Source organism: Maylandia zebra, linkage group LG13 (genome assembly GCF_041146795.1).
Source record: "Maylandia zebra isolate NMK-2024a linkage group LG13, Mzebra_GT3a, whole genome shotgun sequence".
NCBI lineage: Eukaryota > Metazoa > Chordata > Actinopteri > Cichliformes > Cichlidae > Maylandia > Maylandia zebra.
The window spans coordinates 5,911,319-5,939,036 of NC_135179.1; the positions used below are offsets into that span (position 1 = coordinate 5,911,319).

Below are 27,718 nucleotides of genomic sequence, written 5' to 3' on the forward strand. Positions count from 1 at the left end.
ATTGCATGCACATGTGAGCATTTGTTAATGTATGCCTACTTGTGTGTCCACTGTCCGTATGTATATTAAAAGATGTTAAAAGCACGATAGAGCCCAGCATCCACTTTCACCAATCCATCTGTCAGAGTTCATCTGAGGTCAAAGCTCCTGGCAGATCCTGGCATTCTCACTCCAGTCTCCTCTTTCTGACAGGAACTTGGTGATTTTCCTTCCTCAGAAAGAGTTTGTGTATATTTAAAGTGATTACACAGAACTATTAATATTATCACATTAACTAGTTATTAAGTCAGCTTTTATGCAGACTCTCTTTTATCCTCTAAGACATGAGGCTACAATAAATTATCATATTTTCACTACTATTATTAAGAACTCTTATTAAACATGTTTTTTTATTATATGGTGAAACATTTCTATATTAAGCTGTGATGTAAACAGTACAATATCTTTATAATAACAGGCTTATTTGCAAACACACCGCTGTTGCATTCACAAATTTATCTTGGTCTGTGTAACAAAGTTGCTAAATTCAATGATTTCAGCCTCAACGTTTAACAAAGGTAAATAGGACCATATCAAAGGTAAATACACCCATTGTGAAGAACTGTTCCTCAAGGGATACTCTTGTTTCTGGCACATTATGATTTTGCATAAATTTCTGTTATGAAAATCTCTCCTTCATGCAAGTCCTCTAAAGGCTGCAAGAATGCATGAATAATGTCTAAAAGGCAACAGGGTGGAAGTAATGTTTTAATCATCTCAGAGTGACTAATGACATCAGGAAAAGTCAGGAAAAGCAGCAGGGTTAAAAAGAACAAAATCATTATCTGTAATGTAAAGAAGAACATTTTAATGGAAACACCTGCAGCTTTAAAACTGCAGTACGTGAACAGGCCGGGGACACGAGCTGACCAACATCTACTTTTGGTAAATTGCATGTGAATCAAAACACGATTACAGTGGAGTGATGTTTGAGCTGTGATTTGTTGGATTTCAATTAACTTTAAAACATGTTTGAATATTTATGCTGGTTCTGTGAGCCTGTCCAGGATGCACCCTGCCTATGATCTAAACTAAGGGTTGACCTTTTTTGCAGCCAGTGAGGACATTTTCTTAAGACACCAACATAATATAAACACTACTTTTGATAGCTTGGGTATATTTCACATATTTCTAAACACACACCAGCTATTAAGCTGAGCCAAGCCATGTAGCAGCAGGAACCTTGCTGCAAACTCACAGAAGTGAGTGATTTCATAACAGAGTGCATGGAGTGCATGGTGTGCTATGGCCAAAAGATAATGAGGGAAAGAGTAATGGACTCATTTCACTTGTGTTATTGATGTAATTCAGTCACAGGCACTATGTAGTCCCTGCACCCCAATTAGAGAACCACTCACCTCGTGCATGATGGGATTGGTCAAACCTCTGTATAGCCCTGAACACGACAAACAGCTAAACTGGAGTTACCATGATTCAGACAGCTGTTATGTTTACTATGGACATCAAAGTAAATTTCTTTTTCTTTTTTTTGATGCTGAAGAAATCATATCCATTTAGCATTAAAAAGAAATGTTTGCAATTTTAAAAAAATCCATAGTACTGTTAATGTGCTCTCACCATGTTCTTGTGTGGACGTGGTAGCGGTACATGTGGTCCACCAGGCCGTATTTGTTGTTATTTAGTGCCTTGTATCCCCCGTGGACAAACACACAGCCACTGGCTTCATCATACACGCTGCTGTGACCGTAACCTCCCTGGACCACTGCACCTCCGGAAGACACAACCTGCCACGAGTTAGACCCTGAGACACAAACAAACAGGGAGGGGGGAGAGAGAGGGGCTGATTAATGGAGTGCACCCCTGTGGAAAGATCAAAGTTGATCACTTAAAATGTTTTTTTATGCTTTGGCAAGTTTGGCTTTTCACTGTGCTTGCCAAAAAGCAAAGCAGTTTTTATTCCAGAGGTGATATAAAGCAAAGAGAGGAGAGAGCGAGCCAAACAGGGAGCAAGGCCACAGAAAATTAGAGTTTCTTCAGTTTAAAAGCGGCCTTTCAAAGAGCCAAGATTAATCCAGGTGCATAAAAAAATGATTTTAAAAATGGGCAGGGGTTACGTCATCAGATAAACCCCAATAAATAAAAGAAAGTAAACAAAGCCTAAGAAGAATTTTCTGAGACCAAGCGTAGTATCAAAAATAGAGACAGAAAAGGGAGGAGAGAGTGCATTTGAACTGAAACTGCTCATGATTCTTTCAAAATCTGAGAATGACGATTTCAAAAAAAGAAACACAAATCTGAACACTCCACAAACTTTGTACAAAAAGGAAAATGGAAACACTTTAAAATTACAAATCATAATAACTGCATTCCTTCATAGTAACATCACAGCGAGAGCCATAAAAGACAATTCAGAGAAAGCCGATCTATTTGGTATTGTGGATGGTTATTACACCAAAGCTAAATTAATTTCAAAGTTCTAAGATATTTGGAGGCAAAATAAAATAAAACGAAAATAAAATGCCTCATTTTTATGCTCCATGCAATATTTCATGTCACTAACTTTGTGCCTTTTTCATGTCACAGATCATGCTTTGCCCGCTCTGTACCTTCCTGCAGGCATCTCTGGCTCCAGAGCTGAATGGTTCAGGTCAGCGGTTACCAGCTCACCAACATGCCCTCTGTTTATTGTTATATTGTTTGTTGTCTGTCGTTTATGCTCTTTTTTTAGTCTTTGCTTTTCCCTCATCCCATCAGGTTACACCAGATGGCCACGCACCCCAAGTCTTTTTTTTTTTAATGATTAAACTTTCAAGTTTTTCTGAGGTTCTGCTTGAAAAGGACATGCCCAAAGTGAACTGACCATTTCTCCGCAATTACAAACTGTGTGGTATCAAACTAAAGTTAACACTTGTGAGACTTCAGAGGTGTAAGCATCACAGCAGATGCCACTGTGTCAAAGTAACTGAGGGTACAACACAGCAAACTATGAGGGAGTTTTTCCTGGCCTGGCCTCTTATAGCATATAACCCCCTTGAAAATATGCAGCAGTGGATCAAAAATGGAAGAAAACCATATATGAGAATTACCTGTGAAAAGATCGATGCTGCTTAAGTGAAACTGAGCAAAGTTAAAGAGAGCACTTTGCAGTTACTTTGCATACTATATGCGTTGTTTGTTTTGCAAGTGTTGACGGGGAAGAATAGAAGAGGAATTGTTTTTGTGGATCTAGAGAAAGCATTGATGTACGTGAGGGTGGTGTAGGACATGTATGAGCACAGTGAGACAGTGGTGAGGTGTGCAGTTAGACTGAAAGATGGGTTCAAGTGGGGGTGGGATTACATCAGTGCTTTGAGCCCTTTCTTGTTTGCAGTGGTGATGGACAGATTGACAGATGAGGTCAGGCAGGCGTCTCTGTGGACTATGTTTGCAGATGACATTGTGATCTGTGGGCAGCAGGCACAGGAGAGTCCAGAGAGGTAAAGACATGCACTTGAGAGAAGAGGAATGAAGGTAAGTAGAAGAAAAACAGAATGCATGTGTATGAGAGGTAGACAGGTGTAACAGTTAAGCTGCAAGGACCAGAGGCCACGAAGGCAGATGTGCAGAGGAGGGATAGTGAATATATTGGAAAAAAGGATTTTGAATATGGAGTTGTCAAGAAGACAAAGAAAATTAATGATTGTAGTGAAAGACATGCTAAGAGTTGGTGAGACAGAGTGGATGCTAGAGATAAGGTCCTGATGGTAGCAGCCAGAAGAACAAAATTGCTGTATTTTTGTTGTATATTTTTAGCAGGGACGCGGAAAGTTTGTTTCATCTTTTAGACCAGAGTTTCTCGTCTTATAATAATAATAATAATAATAATGGATACTTTATTGATCCCCATGGGGAAATTACTTGTTTTTCTCTGCATTTGACCCATTCACTCAGTGAAGCAGTGGGCAGCCCACTAAGCAGGCGCCCGGGGAGCAGTGTGTAGGGACGGTACCTTGCTCAGGGGTACCTCAGGGTAGCCGTTAAGTGGATTCGAACCGCCGACCTTCCGATCATGGGGCGACCACTTTACCTACTGAGCTATTCCTGCCCCATATATATATTAATATTGACATCAGTCTTGAAATGATTTAGCAGCCTGTCGATCTGATTTCTCTTTGCTAATGACAGCATTTTGCCCAAAAAAAAGCTTCACTGAACTATACTCAATTGAGAAAGGAAAAATGACAGGAGAAAAGAAAGCCGGCGAGCAACTGACAGCCGACCACACACCTGGAGTGGAAAAAAATAGCATAAAAGAACAAGAGAAACAGGGGTAGGAGGAAAGGCAGCACTGAAGTGACGACAAGAAAGGAGAAGGTCAACTCTTATCACATCTCTCACAGCTAATTGCTGTGAACCCGCTTCTCCGAATGGTCATTAAATCCTTTTACCTCATATTTTACACTTCGCTTCGACTCCCCCTCTGTTCATTTCCACACTACACTGACTCCTTCTTGCTCCTTCTGAAGCCTAATGATGCTCAGTGCAGACTTACGTTGTGACACTGTCAGAGAAAGAGGAAGGAGGGAATCGATGGAGGTGGGTGAAGATGAAAGTGATAGACGTTTGAGTGGAGATAAGGAAGGAAGAAGGTGAGGCAGAGGAGCACACAGTGATGTGGACAGAGGGGGAAGAGATGACAGAGGGGGTCAGAAGCTGAGGCTGGCAGGTGAAAAGAAAAATACAGAGGGAGATTTTAAAAAAGAAAGAAAGCATGTGAGGAGCAAATGAAAGAGTGCAGAGGGAGGGATGGGAGAGGGGGAGAAAAAAAATCAAGATGACAAGGAGGTACAGGAGTGAGGGGATGCAGCGGATTCATTAATCACCGTCTTCTCCCAGACAATCCAGCCTAGGTGCCACCTCTTCTTAATGACCACGCTCTGTGCACTGGTGTGTGTAAAGATTGTGTGGCTGCATACACCTCTGCTTTTCAGTCTGTGCATCTTGCGGGAAGTGTGTAAATATATGTATGCTTGTGTGTTTTCCTCTCCAGAATTATTTAAACATTTGGTTCTAGCGCCATCAGCTGGTGTACAACATTACAATACCGCCATCTTCTATACAGCCATAAAGACACGGAGTCAGATATACACTGATGATAAATGCAATATCAACATTATTTTAAAAGCATGTGAAAGTGATGCTACACAGACAAAACTATAGCAGTAAACTTGCTTTGGAGAAGATTTTTTCAACCTGAAAAACTAGAACCATCCACCCATTTCCTCAGGGCCTCAGCCAACCAGGGTTACGGTGTGGCTTTAGTCCACACAGTTAACTTTGCAAGCTCACATTCATCTATCACAGACAGAATAAAATCAGTAATCAGTCATACATGGACTGTTAGAGTAAACTCCTCATAAAACCTTTCTGCTATCAGGGAGCAGCACTTAGCCTGCAACTGTGCAAAACTGCATTCTTCAAGAAAAATCTTCTAATGTAGTCGGTGTTTTAAATTCAACCAGAGAAGCTTGGGGAAGTATGGCTCACAGACACAAAGCTGAGACTAAGAGATTTCAGGGCCTGTGCATGTTGTACTTCTCAGTTTTTAGATAGTCTGGCTTGATGTTTTTCTCCAGTCATTTTAGTCTTTAGGCCACGATTGTGTTCAAAACAAACTGAAATGAAACACAAGGCTGTTTATCACATATCTGACTATTGTGTGGTAATTACATTATACTCCACTATGTACTACAACAGCATGTATACTGTACAGTACAATGTTATTGTAAATTGTACAAAAGCAGTGTCAAACCGGAAACAAATGCCAATTGCAAATCACTCCATTCACAAGAATATGAATATGGATGTATTTTGCTCATTGTCTTCTTATTCTGGCTTCATTTATTGGATTTTATTGTTGTGCCATGCATAAAACAACACGCCCAGCCCAGATAGATTGCAACAAAGCATTACATAGCCAGAAAGCAAAGCCAGGGTAGCAGCATAACCTTTAAGCAAAGACTGCTAACCTATAAACACCAGAATTATTAAAGCACCCATTTCATTCTGTCATCACCAGTGTGCCACAAACATTTCTGAATTGTTAAAGGACATTTAATTAAACCTAGACTTTAATGTCTTTTTAACTTATCACTATAACAACAAAGAAGAAAATTCAACACGTTCTCATCTTCTCTTAATTCACAGAATTCACACAACCTGTAGTCCTCGTGCTTTTAAAACTGCTCACTTCAAGGACAAGTGGAAGTATTCTTACTGACAACTATTGAATTTATGACATTAGACTTCTTGATAGATTTGCAGTAACATAGGTCCACTAGATTTTCTTTGCAGTTAAAAAATACTGTCTCTTTACTATGTCTTTACTTTTTCTGGAACAAGACACTTTAGCTTCAGTCATCAGTCAGTCAGTCTTTTTTACCATAAGCCTTTCTACCGGTTGGGTGCCCCTCCTCTGGCTTCCATAAGTGCAGAATCCCCTCCTCACATAAGCTATTACTATATGAGAGTTCAGAGCAGTCAGAAGCTTTTGTCACTGCTTGAAACTTTGTCCACATTTGACATGAACATCCAATGGTAGAAGGAAGCAAAAGGAAAAAAATGGCTTTCCTTTTACTTGCACCTAAAAGCACCTAATTACGGTCCAACCAGTTCAAGAAATGTTCTACAGAAAATATCAGCAGTTTTTGATGGTTTCTTGTGTCCAGCTTACATCAGTGAAAACCAACTGAAAAGTCTCTAAAGGACGATGATATTTTTGCACATCGTTCAGCAAGCACACTTACTGATGTTGTACTCTTGCACTTTATTGATGTAGCTGTAGATTGGTGAGTAGCCGAAAATGATGAGCATCACTGGCTCGCCATTGGCCAGCTCCACCACGTGCGCCATGTGTCCCTCCAGGGCATAAGGAGGTGGCGGGACTGGTTTCCGTAACGACCAGGTACGCCTGGGGATGTTGAACACCCACATCTCATCTGTCACATTAGCAGGACCTGCTTCCAACTTCCCGCCAAACATGTAGATGTCATCCTACACAAGGGAAACACGAGGCAGATTTCGTATTAGAGTGATGTGATGTTTGTGGAAGTGTTATGAAGTTTTGCCTGAGCTCTAATATCTAATCACATTTGAGCAGTCTGCAGACCTTCTGATGGGCCCCCTGGTTGTCTGATAGTAATAAGACTTCAGAGTTCTTACCACCCCCATCATGATAATGAGAAATGTCTTCTGCAGCAAAAGACAGCACTGTGTTCAACAAAGACAAAACATCCAGACATTGATTCAATCAATATGTTTTTAATATTATTACTGATCTTTGACCACTTTGTGGGGATTGCAGTAAACTAGTGACCTGAATAAAACTGATCATCTTGCTTCAACTTTTTGCTGCGTGATCTTCAGGGGTGCACCTCGATCATCCATAACATCGTGACCAATTGCCTAATACTGTGTTGGTCCCCCTTTTAGCTGCCAAAACTGCCCTGACCCATCAAGGCATGGACTCCACTAAACCCCTGCAGGTATCCTGTGGTATCTGGCGCCAAGATGTTAGCAACAGATCCTTAAATTGTGGAAGTTGCAAAGTGGGACCTCTTTGGATTGGACTTGTTCGTCCAGCACGTTCGACTCGTCTGTTGGATCAGACAACGCAGGCCAGCCTTCAGTCTTGGCTGCCCATCACCCAGTCTCTGGTTCACCACTGCTCTTTCCTTGGACCACTTTTGATTCATACAGAACACCGAGAAAATCTCACAAGAGCTGCAGTTTTGGAGTTGCTTCCACCCAGTCGTCTTTCATGACATTTTGGCCCTTTCCAAAACCATTAAAATCCTTATGCTTGCCCAATCTTCCTGCTCCCACTCACTAACAGGTGCCACGATGAAGACGTAATCAGTGTTATAAACTTTACCTGCCAGTGCCCATAATGTTATGCCTGATTAGTGTACATGTTACACCCTGACAGTATCACTACAAGCCCAAATAAGGACCCCAAAAACCTGCTGTACACTTCTGGTGCCATAAAACAGAAAACACCACAGCTCCTTTAAAGATCCGAGTTTACTTAGTGGCATAAGGAGGAACTTGATAACATTAGGCAGGTGGTTCTAATATGGCGTCTGTTAGCATCAGCTAATAAAATCACTTGTCTTTGCAGGTGCTGCTGCAGGAGCACTTAGCTGCTGTGAACCTTTCAAGAACAGCTATTAATGCATTTTATACTGACAAACACCTTTGGCACAGTAAATATTTAGTCAGTAACTGTAAATATGAATATATTAATCATAATAGCTGTAAATGAAAAAAAAAAAAAACTGTTTGCTGTTCTTTTTTGCAGCCTTACACCTTGTCATGCACCCATCAGCCATCGTGTGATTCCCATCTGCCAAACATAATCACCTAAAATAGTGAGTAACCAAAAATACCAGTGTGAAACTAAAGGGTGAGAGGTGAAGACATGAGTGTCTCATGAAAAAAACAAAAGCACGTCTGCTTTGTCCTCAAGTCAAAGACGTTTCAAAAGAAACTCTGCCGATGGAGCAAAGTGATTCCTTTCATCCACCTTCACAGTAACAGGGTGGGTTTGAAGTTAAAGCTGTGTGTATAGTAAACAAGCCAGGAGTTACTGCAGGCTACAAATCATCAGCAGGCTTCAGTCAGTCGCTCTGACCTCCTCTGGATCAAATCTCACCTTCAGCACAGCAGGACGAGATGTTTGTCTTCATTCTCCCTCCTGTCTTCCACCATTAAACCATTCCTTCCACGCTAAAAAAAAAAAAAAGTAAGCGCCCCAGTATTTGGACAGCGACACATCATTTGATGCTCCTGGCTTTGGCGTGATTGATCTATACCAGACACATGAATGATTCTGATGTTCTCATTTCTTTATAGGTAAGCTGAAATATGGGCCAGTCTCCTAGAAACGCCTCAGTCTTGTGAAATGACCCCATATAACTTCAGAGAGCAAGAGCTGTTTCTAGACATGGACTGCAACACGTACACTTCTAATCAGTTTGTTGTCTGGGCTTTTTCCCCCCCATAAATGATATATACAATGTCAAAGCAGACTTATTTAATATTTATCAAAATGAAGAAAGAAGCACGCATTCAAGGCAGTCAGTTAATTCTTTAATTTGAACATCTGTACTGAGGAAGTCTATTAATTGACAGCACCACTCCATTCCAACAATAGTCAAATATAATGATTCAACACTGTCTGGTAAGCACATGAGGAAGGCAGCATATGAAGCTAAGAATCCAGAATAAATGCTAAAACCTTCTGATTGTAGTCCACATTTTCACTGCTGTGGAGTAGTATGGAGTAGTACCTGTTTCTTGTTTTTAGCACTGGTGAAATGTAAAACTTAAGCAGGATTACCTGATGCAGAGCCAGTGAGTGTCCGTATCTGTAGAGAGGGCCGCTGCTGACAGGCACCACATCCCACGTGCTGGTCTCTAGGTTGTAGCTTTAAACAAAGGGAAAGATTAGGAAAAGTGCAAAAGCTCAAAGACAATCACAGTCGACTAAGTCAGATGGATGTGTCTTACTTGAGGACCATTTGGTAGTTGGAGTAGTTGAAGGAGTAACCTCCCACCACCCACATCAACCCAGAATGCACCAGAGCCCGGTGGGACGCTCGACCCAGAGACTGAGCAGATGGTTTAATGCTGGGCAGCACCCAGAAAGCCTCAGTGGAGGGAACGGAAAGGGAGCAGTCTGGACCTGATGGAGGCAAAAGGACATGTTTCACTTTTTGGAATTCGTACATACATTGTTTCCAGTATTTATTTTACAGGTAGTAAAGGGCAAATGAATTCAATTTTCTCAAAATATCAATCTATAAATCCTATTGTGCTTATCCAGTTCAGGGTCATGGGGGAACTGTAGCCTATGAACACCCTTAACAGGTTGCCAGTCTATTTATTTATTTATTTTTACTTTGGTGCCACCTAGTGGCTGTTCTATGAATAGGCACCAAACACAACTCGAGCTCATTTATGAGCAGATGATGAGCAACCTCATATCTTTTAAAAAAAGAAAAACAAGACCACTTCTACAATACATTTTATTAAAATATACATTTTCGTTATTCACTGCATCTGTCCATTGTTTTCTAAAGCTTATACTTTTCCCTCAGACCTTTACCTTTTTCTTGCTCTTCCTTGAACCCTTCTACCCATCGTCACCGTTTTGCCTTCTTTAGTTTCACTAATTGATCTGATCGTGTTTTCTTCAGTGAACAGTTTTGCTTCTACTCATTTATATAATGCAAAAAAAACCCTTTATTTTAAATGATTTTATTCTTTTTTTTACTTATTAGTTTGTAAAGCACATTAAAATATTATAACTCAAAGTGAGAAAACTGACAGACCACAAAGCAGAGCTTATTCAGATGGCAGTCGAGAATAAAAGCACATCTTTACAGATTAAATGAGGATTTTCTAACATTGCAGGCGAGTGATTAAAGCAAGACGTGAGAAAACGAGATAAATGAAAAGCACTCGATCACAGACGCATTCAGCACTTTTCTTTCTGCGGGGGGTAGAGGGAAGAGGGGAATGAAGGACAAATTGTAGAAAATGCTCTTTCCATTAATGCAAAAAACTTTTTTTTGGTGATGCCAACTGGTGGTTTCCATGGTGACCAATACCTTTATTAAAAGCCCGTTTGTGTTTCTGATGCCTGCTCCGAGGCTCTGTATCTGCCTCCACCTCACTCATTACCAGACAGATACACATACATCCCTTTGCCTCACTGGTGTCTCTGTTGCTTTTGTGTGAACAATTTGTGATCTGTGGAAATAAGAGGCTGAATCCCAAAGCTCAGAATCTGACTCATTCGCTGTCATATAGATGGATAGCACAGTCCATCTGAATTGTTTTCAAGTGACTTAGTTAGGTTCAGAGATGATACCTTTGTGGCTGTCAAAACACCAAAAAAATATATATATATGTTAACCGATATCTCTTTGTGCAAATTATGACTTCATTACACAAAAAGTAAATAAATAAATAAATCAACAAGCATTGTTGTGAGCAGGTTGGATTTTTTTCCTACCAACACACACACACACACACACACACACACACACCTACACACACCTTTGATTTTAGGATTAGTCTTATGTCTTTGTGTCTAAAAAACTTAAAGCAAATACTGAAATAGACAGCACATTTGCTGAATTTTACACTCACATACATATCCCTAAAACTGAAGTGTTAAATATTAAATGATTTTAATATTTTTTCCTATTGTTGTACTTAAACTGGGTCTTTATTTAACAAGTCACAGAGTATGCGATCATTGCCATTTAGCAATATGTTCCTACTGTAGCACCTCTCATATTAATCTGTTTAGTTATAACACATAATCAGTTCATCAATTTGGTGTCTTGTTTCTGAAAAACTAAAATGTAACTGACATACACAACACTGGGTAAATACTGCTTAGCCTGCTGTTCATCACTGTACTGTACAATTTGGGATATTTGCCTATTTTTTTTTTTTTTTTGCTTTTAAAATGCATCCATTTTTAATCTTCATTCTTGGAGATTTTTATTGTATTGTTTTTAACAACATTTTATGGGAAAAAGTTGGTTTTCCTTTCTCCTTGTGCTATCATTATCCTTCCAGGAGGGGGCAGCACTTCACCATCCAACTTCAACAGACTTTGTTGTCTGCTGAATTGTTCTTCTTATGTATTCTCTTAATATGTTTGTTAGACATTTAGGATCAAACTGGATCTGAATCTTGAATGAACATGCAGTTGGTCAGATTTTCGTGATTATCCATGTTTTAACTACAAAAACTGAACCGAAACACGTAAATCTGTAACCGGTGCTTTAGAAGATGTAAATACTGGCTGAAGAATGTGACTTAACAGTTACTTTCATTTCATGCAAAAGCCTTTTACAAATGATGAAACCTCTGCGAACAGCACCAAGAAAAGCCGCTTTTCTTATAAAAAGAAATTAGTCTAAAATCACTCTCAGTCAGAAAACGTCATTTGAAATAAAGTTGTTGATTTTGAAGCCGCAAGAGGGATTTGTTTATGACTGCAATATAAAAATAAAAATAAATAAAAAAATGAAGCTAGATATATATTGTGCCACTAGGGAACATTTCCCTGGGAATCCCGTATAATATTTTATGATATTAAAGAATACTGATTCAGGCAGCATTGTGTTAGGCATAAACCAAGAGGACACTGGGATTGTGCTTTCAATTGCTTTTCATATTAATATTGAAAACTGCAAAACCGAAAGGAAAGCATAAGCAAAAAACTCACACTGCGCTCATTTGTTCATTTAATGACTAAAAAAAGCATCATGAAACTGGACTAAATTAACCGTTTTAAATGTGTTTGCATGACTAGAATCCAATAAGAAGCATCTCTAAAAACATGGTGTCATATCTCAGAGTCATTTTTGCCCCATTTTAGACTACAGTTGTAGACATCAGTGTACAAAATACTTACTGGATCAGTGGTTACTGTGTTTGTGAACACTTCATGAATTAATAAATAAGGTCCTGAAAGTTCAGATACAGCACTTTAAACTATCCCTATCCTTTTCCTCTCTGTTATCATCTCGCCTGCACTCCACTCCTGTCTTCACTGCAGGAAGCCCATTACAGTAGCACCAAGCCAAAGTGCCTGTTTTGCCATCCTGGCTGCACCACATGAAGCCAAGTTTCCCCCAATAAAATCCTCATTTACTATGTATCACTAAACTAAGTTTTAAATTCCCCAATAAAATTCAGCCTTCCGTTTTCTTACCTTGCCAGCTGTCGTTGCAGACACACAGCTTCTCCCCGGTCAGGTCACAGTAGCCGTGATCTGGGCTGCCACAGTTGTCTCTGCAGTAAGGGATGTCGCATGCGTCCCCCTTCCAGTACTCCTCGCACTCACAGTACACACGTCCTGCGACCGAGTTCGCAGTGCTGCATCTGCCGTGGCCCGAACAGTTGTTGGGACAAGAGTTTATCCTGCGGGAGACACAGTTAGCCAGAAAGTCAAACAACATCTTCAAGGTTATGGAGAGCCATGAGCAAAAGAGAATACTTGACTGTGACGGGCCAGATATTATTTTTAGATGAGTATATGGCCTTGAGATATTGTGCATGCCTCATGAAATATTAACTGAGGTGACTACAGTCATCTACTTATATACTTATAGTAAAATTTACTGATAGCCAAAGTTGCTATTTTTTACCTTTACATATTAGATGTGTGTATTATTTGCTTTAGAGTGGATTCATGTTCAATATCTGCTGGAACGACTGTTCAGCAGATATGCCCAATACCATCAAAACTGTCACTAACTTCAGTGAATATTTCACCAGCATTGCTATCTAAAAGTCTTCCAATTTCCTCGTTATCAACCCCAGTAAAAATTGAGGTTCTCGTCTCATTAAAGAGGCAAGACAATCAAATCTTCTTAATTCTTTTATCAGGAGTCTTGCTGTCATTTTTGATCAGTTCTTTGAATTTCTCATTTTAAGCTAATCCAGTTTTGCTTCTTCCAGCTAAAAAAAAAAAAAAAAAAAAAAATAGTCTTGAGTTTTGCCAAGTTTATCAGCCAACAACGTTTGTGCTACTACTACTCAATCGTCTTACCTCTCCTTCAACATAACAAACACTAGCTGATGACCACACATGAACAGAAAAGAAAAATGCATCCCTAGGATATATTATTCTCTTACTTCCCTCTCAAGGCTTTTGTATACAAACATCTTGTATCATTTTTAAATAACCACAAAGTACATCAACTATTTCTTACTATTAAATAAAATGTAGCAAAGAATGTTCACTCAGTCTTGCTGCGTGAAACTGAAACATCACATGAACATCAGATTTGTTGGGAAGACAACAAAAGATAAATAATCCAAATACATACAAAAAGAAAACCCCAAACAACTTGGCATTGAAATACAGGAAATTTACACAAGGAACTCAGGAGAAACAACACACAATCCAAAAAGACAAAAAGGGCTGATTGGGGAAGTGGAGACAGGTGGGAAATGGGAAAGGGGCACAGCTGAACATAATCAAGACAATCAGACTGGAAATAAAACCCAAGACACAAGAGGGACTGGGGGGGGATACACAAAAGGTGAGACAGGAATAGGAGCTACTGAGTGAATTACAGCAAAGTCAGAATAGAAAGTGACACTAAAGACGTCTTAAATCTATAAGACTTGAAGAGTAAACTAAGCATACAAAAAATGATAATGAAATGAAATGAGGAATCAGAACTCAACCTAACAATAACAGTGACAACAAATGCAATACTATGTATTGAAAAAGAAGAAGAACCTTAAAAATACAAAGCAAAGCCAGAGACCACGAAGGCATCACTGTGTAGATTTGGACTTCCTGTTTTTGATGCCATCTGAGTCTGCTTACATTAAAGTTTGAATCCACTTACTGTAAGTGGCTTTGGATAAAAGCCACCAAATCTAACTGAATGTTATGCAAAAATAAACAATGTGACACACAATAGAGATGGAGCTAAACTACCTCTGATTTTAAACAAGATAAATTATAGACACAGCGAGGAAAACGCAAAGAAAAAGACAGACGTGACTGAAAATGGGAAACGGAGGTGGAACAAAGAAATTGCACATAAAAATCAAAACGGAACAAAAAGCACTGAGACCGACATTACAAGGCGTTTCTATGGAATATCAGATAAGTTCGAGATGAAAGAGATAGAAAAATTGGGGGGAAAGATGTGAAGGACCAGAGGCGGAGAATCATGTTTTTGTTAATGCAAAAAGCTGGTTTGCTACCGTAACAAGGGTGTTGTCATGACAACCTTCATCTCCTCTCCGTGGGCATGTGTGTGCGTCTGTATGTGTATGTGTGTGCTAAGAAGAACCTGTGTAAATGCACGTATTCCTCCCAAGCAGGTGTCCAGCTTGGGAGGAGTTACATAGCATTCAGTTTTCAGTAATGACCATCACTAATTGCACAAAGTGGGTTGGTTTAACATTAGGGGTGATAGAAATCTACATGAACAGTGTGAATGGTCCTGTACGACTGAGCTTTTAGTAGAGCCAGGAAACAAAAACCAGCAATGTTACAGCGGCTCCCAAACACCGTTCCCAGTTGGCATGGCGAGGCAGACTGGCTGGCTGGCCTTCAGTCCGAGTAAATGGTAAATGTATATAGCACTCTTTCTACTCTACTGGAGCACTCAAAGCACTTTATACAAGATGTCCCATTCAGCCATTCACACAAGCACTTTTTTCCACATCTAAGTGCTTTCTATCTAACATTCACACCCCAATGAATGCATCAGGAGCATCTTGGGGTTCAGAATCTTGGATATCCAAGGATCCCTCCCTGACCACCAACCTTCCAATTAGTAGATGACCTGCTCTACCTCCCTAAGCCATAACCATCCCACACTTGAGATTTTGTGTGAGCCACAAAAGTGATGAATAACATTAAGTTTATTATTACATATCAAAGGCCCTGCCTGACAGTGATGAGCATTTGTGAGAAGATAGAAAAATGGTGTACACAAAACCAGCTAAAGGAAAAAAAGAAAAGAAACAACTGCAAAAGCAACTTCCTTTATGACTTCATCAGACTGGGAACTTCAACGGCTTTCAGCCCATAGGTAACGTGCCAAAGCTAAAGAGGTGTCTGGAAGCATATATAGAAAAAAAAGACATGGGATTTGCACCATAGGCAGCAAGAACATTTTGTGGATTGTGTCAAAGTTTCTGATAGGAGGATGGATGTAAGTTAGCATTGTTGTCAATTCAGATGACACAGCTGTGATTATAGATTATAATTTTGCCTTGCTTGACTATTATCATTACTCACCAGGTGGTGCCACATAATGGTGTCTTCACGATCTGTGCTAGCTGAAAGTATTTCAGCTTTGTTTCTTTCTTCTTCTTTTTTTCCCAATCACGTGAGTTTCTCCCAGTGACCTTGGATTCTTTTGTCCCCACCGGCAACAGACACCCAGAAATGGAGACCGGCTTACTGTTGCCATTTGTAATTCAACTGTGGTTTTATAGAGAGCAACATTGGAGAGTATTATGAGGCTTCCTGGTAAGTTTTCTTTAAATGTCATGTGTCCTGCTTATGCAATGTCTCTGAACACACTATTAGTGTAGCTAATAGTGCATGTGGTTTACCAAATCCAAGAAGCTAGGTGGTGTGAAAAATCTGGATTTTTTTCCCCCCTTCTTCTTGTGTTGTTTTCCTGGGAGAGTATCCACACACAGCTGCCAGTTATATGTCTTTCCAAGTTTTCTCTCTACATAACCAGGTTCACATGAGTGGGCGTCATCCCAATCAGTGATCACGGTTGTTAAATCAGCCACCAACACACAAAAATTTGTGATCGTCTCTCTCTGTCGCCCCAGGGAACAAATGCCACTACAAGCTGAAGTCAAAGTCTGGCAGCAGATGATAATGAGAAGCTGCAAAAACTCTTATAAAGCCTTTGCTTAATTTTGGAATATACAGATTACATTTTTTACCTTGTTAAGTTCTCATTAATGCAAAAATGTCCCCGTCGTGGGATCAGTAAAGTCTTATCTTATCTTATCAAAATATTAATAATATGAGCCTGTTGCGCACTTTCTGTCTGTATTGAACTTTTCGTGTCACTTTGACTTGTCTTAATGGGAAAATCCTGGGTGAGACTAATTTCATTGCCCTACAAGTGACAAATGAAATCACACAGACAATAGAAGCACACCTAAATATAACACAGCCATAGCATTTGGTAAAAATAATCACTTAGTAAGCTGTCGATGTAACTGCTTGATATTGCAAATCAGTTAGCTGATGATGCATTTGATCTGCTGCCACAAATAAGCACACATTAACAAGCTGATGCTATCAGGATTTGGTATTTGGCTGACATTTCAGTACAAATTTCAGTATAAATACAAATATAAGATGTGTTCTCTTTTGTTTATATCGGAGAGAACAGACTGATCATGAACTGGAACAACTGGAAAAACAGAGGATGGGAAAAACAAACAGGTGAAGACAAGGAAATGAGTGACGGTAAGAACAATATTGAGGCTTACGAGTAGGCGATGCTGAAACCAGTCAAGTTGTAGGCAGCGTCACTAAAGAAGTGAAGCAGAGCGTAGCCGGACGTTGTCACAACCTCAGGAACTGTCTCATTACCTCTGGTCTCTGGCACCACTAGACCGCTGAGAAAAGAATTCAACAGAAAGGCAATGAGACCTGCAAAGACAGACATCCCCCATGGACCCAAAATAATAACAGAAGGTTTTCTGAAATGTATTTGGTGTATGATGTGCTCTAGTCTGAAAGCACTGCCACCCCACAGAAAATACATGACAGTAATTAGCCTTGAAGTAAAAAAACATTGCAGTGCAGTGGCAAATTAAATTTCGTTTGATTATGATTTTTTGTGGGGACCGGGTTGTCACTTTTAATCCGTGCAATGCACTGTAAATGTACCCATGTCCACACTGAGCCCAAGCTCCCTGCAGGAACTAGTGTTTGTTTTTTTACAATGCAAAGCGGAGGTACCCATCCATAATGAACAATTTAAGTTTACTTACTGTAGGTAAGAATGCTACACAAGTCAAGACTATGTATAATCAAATGGCAGATATTTTTATATATTTTTCTTGAAATAGTCCAAATTGCCCCTTTATGGAAACAACTGAACTCTTAACAAGAGATAAGCCTCAGTGGATTAGAATAAGTGGGAGGTTGGTAAAATATTGCAGCATTACTGTTTTAATGAATTTGCATGAAATGAAAGAGTTCCACCCACATGCTTGTAGATTGTTCTTTAGAAGGGAAAAAAGAGCAAAGTACAGAATAAATCTCGAGAAAAAGAAGTGGCATTCAGGGATAATGTGAGTAATTGCAGTATTTTCTTTCTATTATTGCTGTATTGTGGTAAGCCAGCAATTATGGGGTCCATTGTTTGTTTGGCCATACATGAAGTCATTTGACTGCACAAGCACAAATTTATTGGCACTTTTGAAGCAGTGCCAAAGGGTACCTAAGTCATTTACATATTTCCTCCATTGCACAGCTCTCCTATTCAGACTAGCAGGTGCTCACCTGAAGACAGCAATCAAAGGGGCGTAAATGGAGTCTCCATCATAGACGTACATGTGGTCCCAGCTGCACTCTGTGGCAAAGTGATTGAAGCGAAGCCTGAGTACAGCGTTGGGGCTGGGAGACGGGGAGAGAGGGAATGCAGAATAAACAGGTGTGACAAAAATACTCTTGATAAATATATATACTACCTATGAGCTTCATATGATTCTTACTTTATAGAAGTGTCTCCACTATTCATAAAATCTGTGGTTGAGATCATAAATCGACAGTTCAGGGACTCACACTCACTGCAGAAAACCTTTTTGCTATATTAAAATCCTTGTGAGATGTGTCCTTGCCTAATGCCAGCACTGTAGAAGATGCATTTCGTGCAGTGTCTGTTCACATGCAGACTATTAGTATCAAGTATCCTAGTTTTGTAAAGGTCCAATCCTGAAATAAACCTTTATTTCAGCTTTAGATAAACCTGCATATGATAATCAACCAATTTTACACATGAAGGCAAACACCAGGGAACTAATCATTGTCTCCCATATGTGGACATGCATACCTAATTGGTTAAAAAATAAAAAATAAAAGTCCTAATGATAATTGATGTGATAAGGGCCTAGACGTTAAAATGAAGGAAAATCTGCACTGTACAATCATTGCAAATTTAAATACACCAGGGTGTGATGGAGGAGATTTTTTCTTTTCTTAGCTCATACCTGATTTATTTATTCCTCTTTGACAAATGAATATGCTCTGGAGATTTTATAGCAATCTGTCATTAAAAAATAAATTTTTTTAAAAATGAAGCTATCACTTAAAATCATCCTTCATATTAGCTGAGTAGCACGTTTTAAAGCATGTGTAAAAATGATTGGCAGTAACCGTTTAGCATCATTTTTCATTGTGCAGCTTGTTCTAATGAATGCCTCAATGTCTGAAATGGGCACAACAACACAGTGGGCAAAAGTTGTCACAGTAATGTGACGTGTTGTAAATGGAGACATATCAGTGAAGTTTATGTTAAAGTATAACAAGAAAGGAGAAGCTTTGGTGCTTTGGTCCTATCAGAGAGTGTGCAGAGCTTTGTAGACTGTCCTCTACATGTAGATGTTAGCTGGGAGCTGATTAAAAGAATATAAGTGGAACAACTGGCTTGTGTTGTTGTTGGTCCTTCAGCCATCAAGCCCGAATTTATAAAATACAAAGAGCTGATAACCAGCAGAGAGTTAAAATTTGACACTTCCTTTTCTAGTCAGTAACCAAAAACCTACACAAAATGACACAAACACACTACTGTGAGTCCCATTAAGTGTTGAGTTGGGAGTTGAAATGTGTTGGCAAGGTGACCTTCTTGTTGTGCAACAAAATGCCTGAAAATCACATTTTCAGTCACAGTCCATGGATATCTGCTCCAAATCTCTTGGCACCCCATCCAGTAGTTAAAGCCTTCTGAGGGGAATGTGTGATACGATATACAAATAAAATTAGCTTGAACTCACTTTTGAGTAACTTTCTCTCATCTTTCTTAGAGAAAATGCAGCTAGTACAGTAAAATAAATAATAGCATATATAATAGTAGTAATATATTACGGAGCCTGAGCTGCCCTTCAGCATTTCCCAAGGAGATCATGGACATCTTCATTGCTTTGCCCAGAGCTCATCTAACATTCCAGAGCATACAGAGACCATTAAATGTATGACCTTACACACCGTGTTAGAAAATAATGATTGCCATTCTGTGACTTTTACATGGTGGTCTACCAGTGTATACTACATGTAGTGCAAGCAAGCATTGTATTTCCATAGCAAGAGAAAAAAATTGCAAATGAAGCACTTTCAGTCGGTGCAGCATGAGCAGTAAATATGCAAAAAGCAACTACGAAGCACAGTAACTACTATATTCACAGACAAACTCCTTCTTTTTACAGAATAATACAGTCTCTCTTATCTAGAGCCCTTAAGTTAGATACAGAATAAAGTCTTTATCCAAGTGGAAGTAAGTAAGATTAATGATGACATGTGGAAGATAAAAACAGTGGTACTTACAATCCTTCTATTAACCAAGTGCACTTGGTCTTGTACTTATAGTTGAATGGACCATCTGTGAGAGAGCCTGACAGGTCTGTTAACCTGCAGAAAGAGACACAGAGGGGAGAAAACATGAACACAGCGACGCAGTTTAATATGCTCAAAATCAGAAACAACTGGGGGAGTCTGTGACAAAACAGACAAAAATTAGAGTTGAAATCTTATCTTGTGACCCCTACAAGACAAAGATACTCATTCTTACATCAGTGAGGGTCCCCATCAGTGCAATCATGTGACATCAAAGAGTTGTATTTGGGCTTAATGTTTGATTTACTACCACCAGATCAAGCGTGGCAGGGCATGAGCTTTTTTCCCCTCCTTATTTCAGGTTATTCCTTGGTAAGAAAATACAAATAAACATTTGTTTTAAACAAACACACTAATCATCTAAAAAGAAGAAGAAGAAACCATTCTTCTTAGCAAAGAATTTAATATTATATCATTTGAATTGAAAATAATAGCTTAAATTATTTAAAATCAACATCCATTTGATGACTGCACAGTAAAACTTTGGCAATATGAAATAGTGAGCACTTTATAACAACTGGTGCTCAGCCTAACTGTTCTAAAATGGCCCATTTAATTATTTTTTTTATCCCCCAGATTAAGAACATCATACACCCTAAAGACTGCTATAACAGTAGGACCGAGCAGAGACCTTACATGGAAATTATGGACGAGCAGAAGAACATCCACACTAACCAAGAAGGATCCTGTAGCTCAGTGCCCTAACATCAGTGAGAGGAAGCTGCTATTAAAGTGAGAGATTGAGAGCCTGCAATACAATGGGACCAGTACTGAGCTGCATGGATATAATGAGCTGACCTTGGCAGAAGAGAGCAGTGTTAAAGAAGGAAAACCGCCTGCCATGATGGATGCATCCACTGAGCTGAGGATGAAGACACAAAGCCACACAAACTGGGACGCAACTGTGCCGGCTCTCTGACAAAATCCTATCAGGAGAGATGCTTGCAAACATCAACACAGCTCAACTCATTATCCCCACAACCAACATGTACACAGAAGAAGGTGGAAGCCAGGAAGGAAGTTAGTTGGTAACATCGCCTATTCTTGCTGCCTTTTATTCTTCAGCACATACATTATCTCACACTGTCAAATTCACCTCGTTCAAAATGTCAATGTTCCTGTCCAACAAACTGTGTCTACACAGCCAGTCGGCCTCTTATCACCAGTCTTTTAATCCACTGTGATCTTCCACTCTCCCTTGAAGGGGTCTGGCATGGCGAAGTGATCCTCCTCCTCCCCATTTCTACTGTACATCATGTGTTTTGTTCAGGCACCTCATCCAAAGTCTTCATGAGCCATGATTTCATCACCACCACCAGTGAGCAGTGTTGGGGGTGGGTGGTGCCTGGGTGAGGGTATCATTCCAGTTGAGTTTTTACCATTTTAAAATGTTCAGTTTCAGTTTTTAGTTTTGATTGTTCATTTTAGTATTTTTAACTGTTACTATATGGAGGTTCTGCACAGGTATTAGAATAAGAACACAGCACCTTTTCAGTGCAGATAACTCAATAAACAGATGCACCAAAGACTAAAACTAAAGCCTGTAAATTTTATATTCCAACATATTTTATGTTATTTCAGTAAATTTTATAAGTGTACAACATTATTTCAGTGTATCATCTTTTTTTTCCCTCTCAAGTTTTTAGTTTGGTTGAACTCTGTCCAGTCACCATCTTTTACTTTCAGCTAGGATTCTTCTCAGTCTACCTACCAAAGAATACTTAATATTTTGCACACTTCTTTATTATAAAATTTTCTCCATATTTTCAGCACCACCCACCCCATCAAAAATGTAATTTCCTTTGGTGTGTATTATAACTCATCCTCTTCGTGCCAGTTTTTATGAATGGAGCTGGTTTTATTGTGAAGACACCATCAGGTTTCACAACAGCAGACACCACGGCTGTATTCATTATTTAATCCTGGATTACATTACATTACATTGTGTCTTGTAAAACTAAGATTTGTCATCTCCCCTTTTGTCCTTCCTGGTGCTATAGTGGAACCAAAGACTGCCCAACACAGCTCTGCTTTGCAGTCATGTTAATAATTATTATTTTCCCAGGCAGCAGGCCTAACAAGCATCTCAGATTGATTCAGACTGACTGACAGATTGGCAGAATAACAGTATGAGGTGACGAAACATGGCATCCCTCTGAAATCAAGGTGAGACAATCCCTGATGCTGTTGCTATAGCGATCCCAACATGACAAATTCGTGTGACATCTGTAAAAACCAAGATGGTGGTAACCAGCGATTGCACTTGTCAATCAAAGTAATCCCATGCTCAAGGGAAAATCTGAAAACACACACACGCACACTGTCACACACAACATATCGGCACCACATACAGTGACGATGTCGCCGGCTGCCGCCAGTTGAACACTATGTTACTGTGTGACCGTGTGTGCTCATTATCTAAGCCCTCACTATAGGATCTGTGCTCACTGTGGCACACTGCCAGACTAGAAAAAGAAGGAGAAAAATAGAGTGAAACTCTCATTTTTCTGATTTTTCTGAGTGAAAGACTCATTTTTCTTGTGTCTTTGGGGGGGAAGCATAAAACAAGGTAACAGAGACCGACATAGTAGATAAAACTTCATCCACAAAATCACAACATGAGGCAAGCTGAGAGCTAGTTCTGAAGCACACATCGAAAATGGAATAACCCACTGAAAAATCTGTTTTAAAAAGTATGGTATAAATGAAGATAATTCACTGGTGTAGCGTCAGTCTATGTGATTATCCTAACTCATGTTTATGAACTGTGTCCAATGATACACCAATTAAAGACAATTAGTTCTACAATCAATGTAAAATGCTTTCCTCTGACCTTATAATCTAAGGTCAGGTGAAACAGAACTCAAATAAATCAATCAAGCCAAATAACCTTTATTGTCCCCAAGAGGAAATTTGTCTTGAACATAGTGCTGCTTGATATGAAATAGAGAAAAAGACATTCATTAATGAAAGGCATATAGTATTGTATTACTGCTAATAAAACGTCAAATAGTGATTGAAAGCATAAATGGAAGGAAAAAAAACCTCTAGCATCATATATAGCACAGGAATGAAAAACATTACCACCATAACTTTGAATAGAAGCATCCATCGAATCAATAAAGGTAAAGCATATTTATATTTGCCATGATGCTTCTCACGCCCAGCAAAACACTTACTGCTGCAATTGTAAAACAGCATTTCATAAGTCATAAACCATCATAAGTTACGTTTAGAAGAAACTGCCCTGTCCCTAGCATCCTGCAGAGTGCATACACTCAGTCTTTGAGGCAACAAGTGTTTGTGCGAGTGCAACATTTCACTACATTTCACTCCCAGCTCAGAACCTCAGCCGGATATGCTGTTTCTGGTAAACAAAGGAACCTAAGGAAGTGCTAACAGATTGCTGCACAGCGGGATGCGAGCTGCAGTAAATGCATACATCCTGCCAGTAAAACAGAAGCACACACATACACTCACACTGACAGACACAATATATGTAAAGGAGGAACAAGACAGGATGCAGAAGGTCTGTCTGTTTTGTTTCCTTTCCATCTCTTCTTCCCTTCACTTCTGCCCATTTACTCCTCCATCTATCCCTCTTCTATCAGTCCCCGCTGATCACAGTTAGATCCCCCGACTTTAATCCTGGATTAGAAGACAAATATTCATGTCATGCTGCTGTAACACTGACTTAAATGTTGATCATATTGATGGTGATCATATTGATGATGATGATGATGATGATGATGATGATGATGATGATGATGATGATGAAAACTCGTTTCTTACTGCTGATGACACATGAACATCTTTAATGTCTAAAACTGAATGTCTGTTCCCAAGATCTATTGTCTATTTTCTTGTCTTATTATTGCACCTGTTTTATTGATGTTCACATTTTTTGAATTTAGGGCCATACTTCACATCCCATTCAAAGAAGGTCATTATGGAAATGCTGTAAAACTTTAGCAAAGAGCTTTGAAAGGTGAAATTAATAAAATGTAAAGCCATTATCAAAGTCTAAGAAAAAGAGGAACAGTCCTACAAAGTCACTAACTGTCACTCGTGCAATTTCTTTGCAGTGTGGGTGTTAAATGATGAAGAACTAGAACGAAGCAACATCCCAGCAACCAAAAGCCTAGTATGGCTATTTTATCTTAACCCACAACAGCAACTAAAAGGTTAAAAGGCTGTGCTGTGACAGCGCGAGTTCATAAGCTAGAAAACAAAAGTGAAATAGAAAAGAAAAAAATGCTGGAACATTTATTCATTCCACACTGTTGCATGCAAGGTTGGAGCAGGATGAAGCTTATTTCAAATAAGATGGTGTAATAGAGGGAATAATGCACACTGACGCACAGATGACCATTCACACTAAAATTTAATCTCAGCTGGAATCTTTGAATCTATTCAGTTATCCAAACATGCATGTAACTAGACTGTGAGGGAAAGCAAGAAGGCCACTCATGCCTGGGTTACATGCCTGCAGAAAAAGTTCCTCAGTGGGTTGAATAAGCCAAAGCTTAAACCGTGCTGATGTGTGGCAGCAGTGAAACGCACTTCCCAGCCTATATTTTTATTATTTTAATTACTGCTTACTGCGTTGTAAACTTCTTAGAAATTCAATTGCAGAACCTCAGTCACTCAGAGTCCATTGTCACTTGTTTTTTTCTTCTTTTTTGTGTTTTAATTGTTTGTGTATTTTTACAGGTACAGTTGCATTTGGGGAAAAAAAAACAGCTAATTAGTCATCATACGATTACTATGAGCAAGTGGTAATCAGATGCTAAATACTAATGTGACCGTGTGCAATAGACTGGAAATTTGAAATGGTTGCCTCAAGGATGGCAATCAGGTCTGTCTTCAAAGCAGCTTTTGTGCACAGTTTAGGTTTGTGATAAAATGGAGTCAGTTATATGCAATCTGTGATCATTTGGTGATTAACTGCTATAAATTGACAAGAAAGGACAAATCTGTTGCTGTCTACATACACAAAAAGTTGCATTAAACAGATATTCAGAGTCCAGAAATTCCTCCATGAAAAGTGATGTAGTTGCTGCAAGACAGCAATTTAACTGCACAACGACAAATGGGCTTGACAGTCATGCTTTTATATAGGAATATAACCAGAATATGAACAGTTGGGAACCAGCTGAGTCAAGCCCGCTATTGCAGAAAGACATGTCACAGTTGCACTAATTCAGATTGATAGTAACGTGTTAGTAATCTGCCTGTGTTTAGAAATTAGATGCCAATTATTTGCAAACCTTGACCATTCAGTCTGACTGCAGCCTGCCCATGTTGGAGTGTGATTGGTTGCAGTTAGGTTGCCTCCCACTCTCCTTTGTGATCTGAAGTCGTGAACAACTATTTGCAATCATTGTTTCCGACAGTTGTATAAGCAGCTATGAAAACAGATGTGTGGGACAATGACTGGTTCACTATATCGCCCAAACCCTAACATTTTGAAACGTGCAAAAATTACTATTCAAAAAAATAGAATCAAGAGTTAAATTTTGACAAAGCCTTGGTGTAGCTCTCCTCTGGTTTTCTCAGGCTGAGATCTTTGGCATATTCAGTATCTATAAAAGCATGTGCAAGGTAGATCACATTCATTGTTAATGTGAAGCTGACTGGTGTAGCCTCCTACAGTCCCAACAAGCCGTCACTCCAAACACCTCTCCCATTAATCTTCCCCCCAAAAACGCCTGGCACAGAAGAAGACGGCGTACATGTGTCGGCAGGAAGCCATCACTCACAGGCAGACTCACAGCTAGCTGAGGTTATAAATGGTGAGCAGGGGCAGAAGGCTGGTCATAATACGAGGCCAAAGTCAAATCCTTTACATACACCACAGAATTGGGATCAGGAGTAACACATGCTTATATATTGTACGAAAGCACCGAGGGACGAGCCATGAAAGGGTGACGGTGGCAGAGCAAGAGGAGGGGCAGCGAGCAGACTGATAAAAACAGAGACAGCAATGAGAGCATGAGGTATGGAGGAAGAGAGTCCAGCACCCCCTTGAAATATTCATTTGCTCCGGGTGAATAATTGATGCAGCACAGAAGACAGATGCATGGGGGATAGACAGACAAATGGATGGAAAAAGAACAAGCGGGACCGACAGATTAAGAGAGAGAGCCCAATATCGCCAGGTAGTGTAGTTACAAATCTCCCTTTTCATCTTCTCCCCTGTCACTCTATCCAGAGGGAGGCCTGGCTACACCTTCTGCACCACCTCCCTACTCATTTAATACCATCTGCTCATGTCATGCACACATCTGCTAATGGAAAGCTCAAGCCTTCACTCACCTCCTCATCTATTCAAATAAAAAAAATTAAAAAACATATTCTTATAAAGCAGCATTACTCATGACACCAACAACTTCTTCGTCCCTTTCACACTTTTTTCTCTCGAGCATTTCAGTCTCAGAATAGCAGTATAGTTGTTGTCATATGCTGAAGCTAAATCTTTCAGCTTCTCAGTAAATTATAAAAGGTTGTAATCAATGGAAGTAAATTTATAAGGTATTTCTTATTTCCAACATGAAGAAATGTTTTAAAGTTGATATACAATGCTGATTGATTTAGCCAACTCTAATTAGTGAACACAAGTGCCTGCATTTAGCTAAACAGCTATAACATTATTAAGTCATGACATTTACTGGCAAATGCAGTCAAATTACAATCTGATTTAAAAATCAATAGTCGGAAATATCTTCCTGTTTTCTGTTATTTGATGATGGATCAGTAGAACTGCTACTTACACACATACACACTAAGTACTGCTTCTTGTGTACATGTTCATGCAAGCCAGACAGACACGTCTGTTTTGCAAGTGTCGATTATACGTGGCCCTACCCGTGCACGCTTGGGTAGGGGAGGGGCTGAAACTGCAGGCGTACGCCTTACATACACCTTGAGATTTTACAGAAGAACACAGCATTGACAGTCTCACCCTGAGGGAAGAATTTATGATGCACAGCACTGTAGATGTCTTTAAAAAAAAAAAAAAAAACCCGTGCTGCTTTCTAGCTATGAATCTCCCACTACAAGCTGCTGTTTGGAGACCCAGTTTTTATCAGCAGTCATTAAAGTCGGTTTAGGCTCAGAGCTGATGTTTACTCTCTATGCATGTTTGAGGCTCATAACAAATGCACAAAAGTACCAAGTGATACTTCCAGGAAGTGATTTGAAAATAGCACAGCAAGTGGCCTAGAGGTGCGCACAGAGATGACTTTCAAGGGGAGATTGGCCAAGTTTAAATCAGATTTTTCAGCCTATCCCAGCTGTCTTTAGACAGGAGGTGGGTACACTATGGACACCTCATTTAATAAAGACAAAACACACCATCTTTATGAGCATTTAAAAACTACAGCTCCCAGGAGGATGCCTCAGAAAGTTGGGTGGACATCTGTCTATACTGTTATGCTGTACAGCAGTGCCACAGTTAATGCATCAGGTTATTTAAGATTTAATAAGCCATAATGGCACCTGTAAGGAAATTGAATTACAGCAGTA

At 39.5% G+C, this 27,718-nt stretch overlaps 1 protein-coding gene and 1 long non-coding RNA gene across 4 annotated transcripts in view; one reads left to right on the plus strand and one right to left on the minus strand.

Annotated features, from left to right (window-relative positions):
- Nucleotides 1-27,718, minus strand: part of atrnl1a (attractin-like 1a) — a 325,816-nt gene that overhangs the window by 267,003 nt on the left and 31,095 nt on the right. For all 3 annotated transcript variants that reach the window (XM_004553538.6, XM_004553537.6, XM_076891448.1), the window contains exons 3-10: nt 20,123-20,206; nt 18,086-18,199; nt 17,065-17,193; nt 12,779-12,987; nt 9,550-9,724; nt 9,380-9,467; nt 6,786-7,032; nt 1,618-1,801 (exon numbers count right to left, since the gene is read on the minus strand). In XM_004553538.6, coding sequence (XP_004553595.2) covers nt 1,618-1,801; nt 6,786-7,032; nt 9,380-9,467; nt 9,550-9,724; nt 12,779-12,987; nt 17,065-17,193; nt 18,086-18,199; nt 20,123-20,206 — 1,230 coding nt within the window. The remainder of the gene's footprint in view (nt 1-1,617; nt 1,802-6,785; nt 7,033-9,379; nt 9,468-9,549; nt 9,725-12,778; nt 12,988-17,064; nt 17,194-18,085; nt 18,200-20,122; nt 20,207-27,718) is intronic.
- On the plus strand, nt 15,870-22,211 carry LOC143421759 (uncharacterized). The gene is made up of 4 exons (XR_013101318.1): nt 15,870-16,072; nt 16,958-17,041; nt 18,057-18,236; nt 20,768-22,211. It is a non-coding gene; the product is annotated as an uncharacterized LOC143421759 (long non-coding RNA).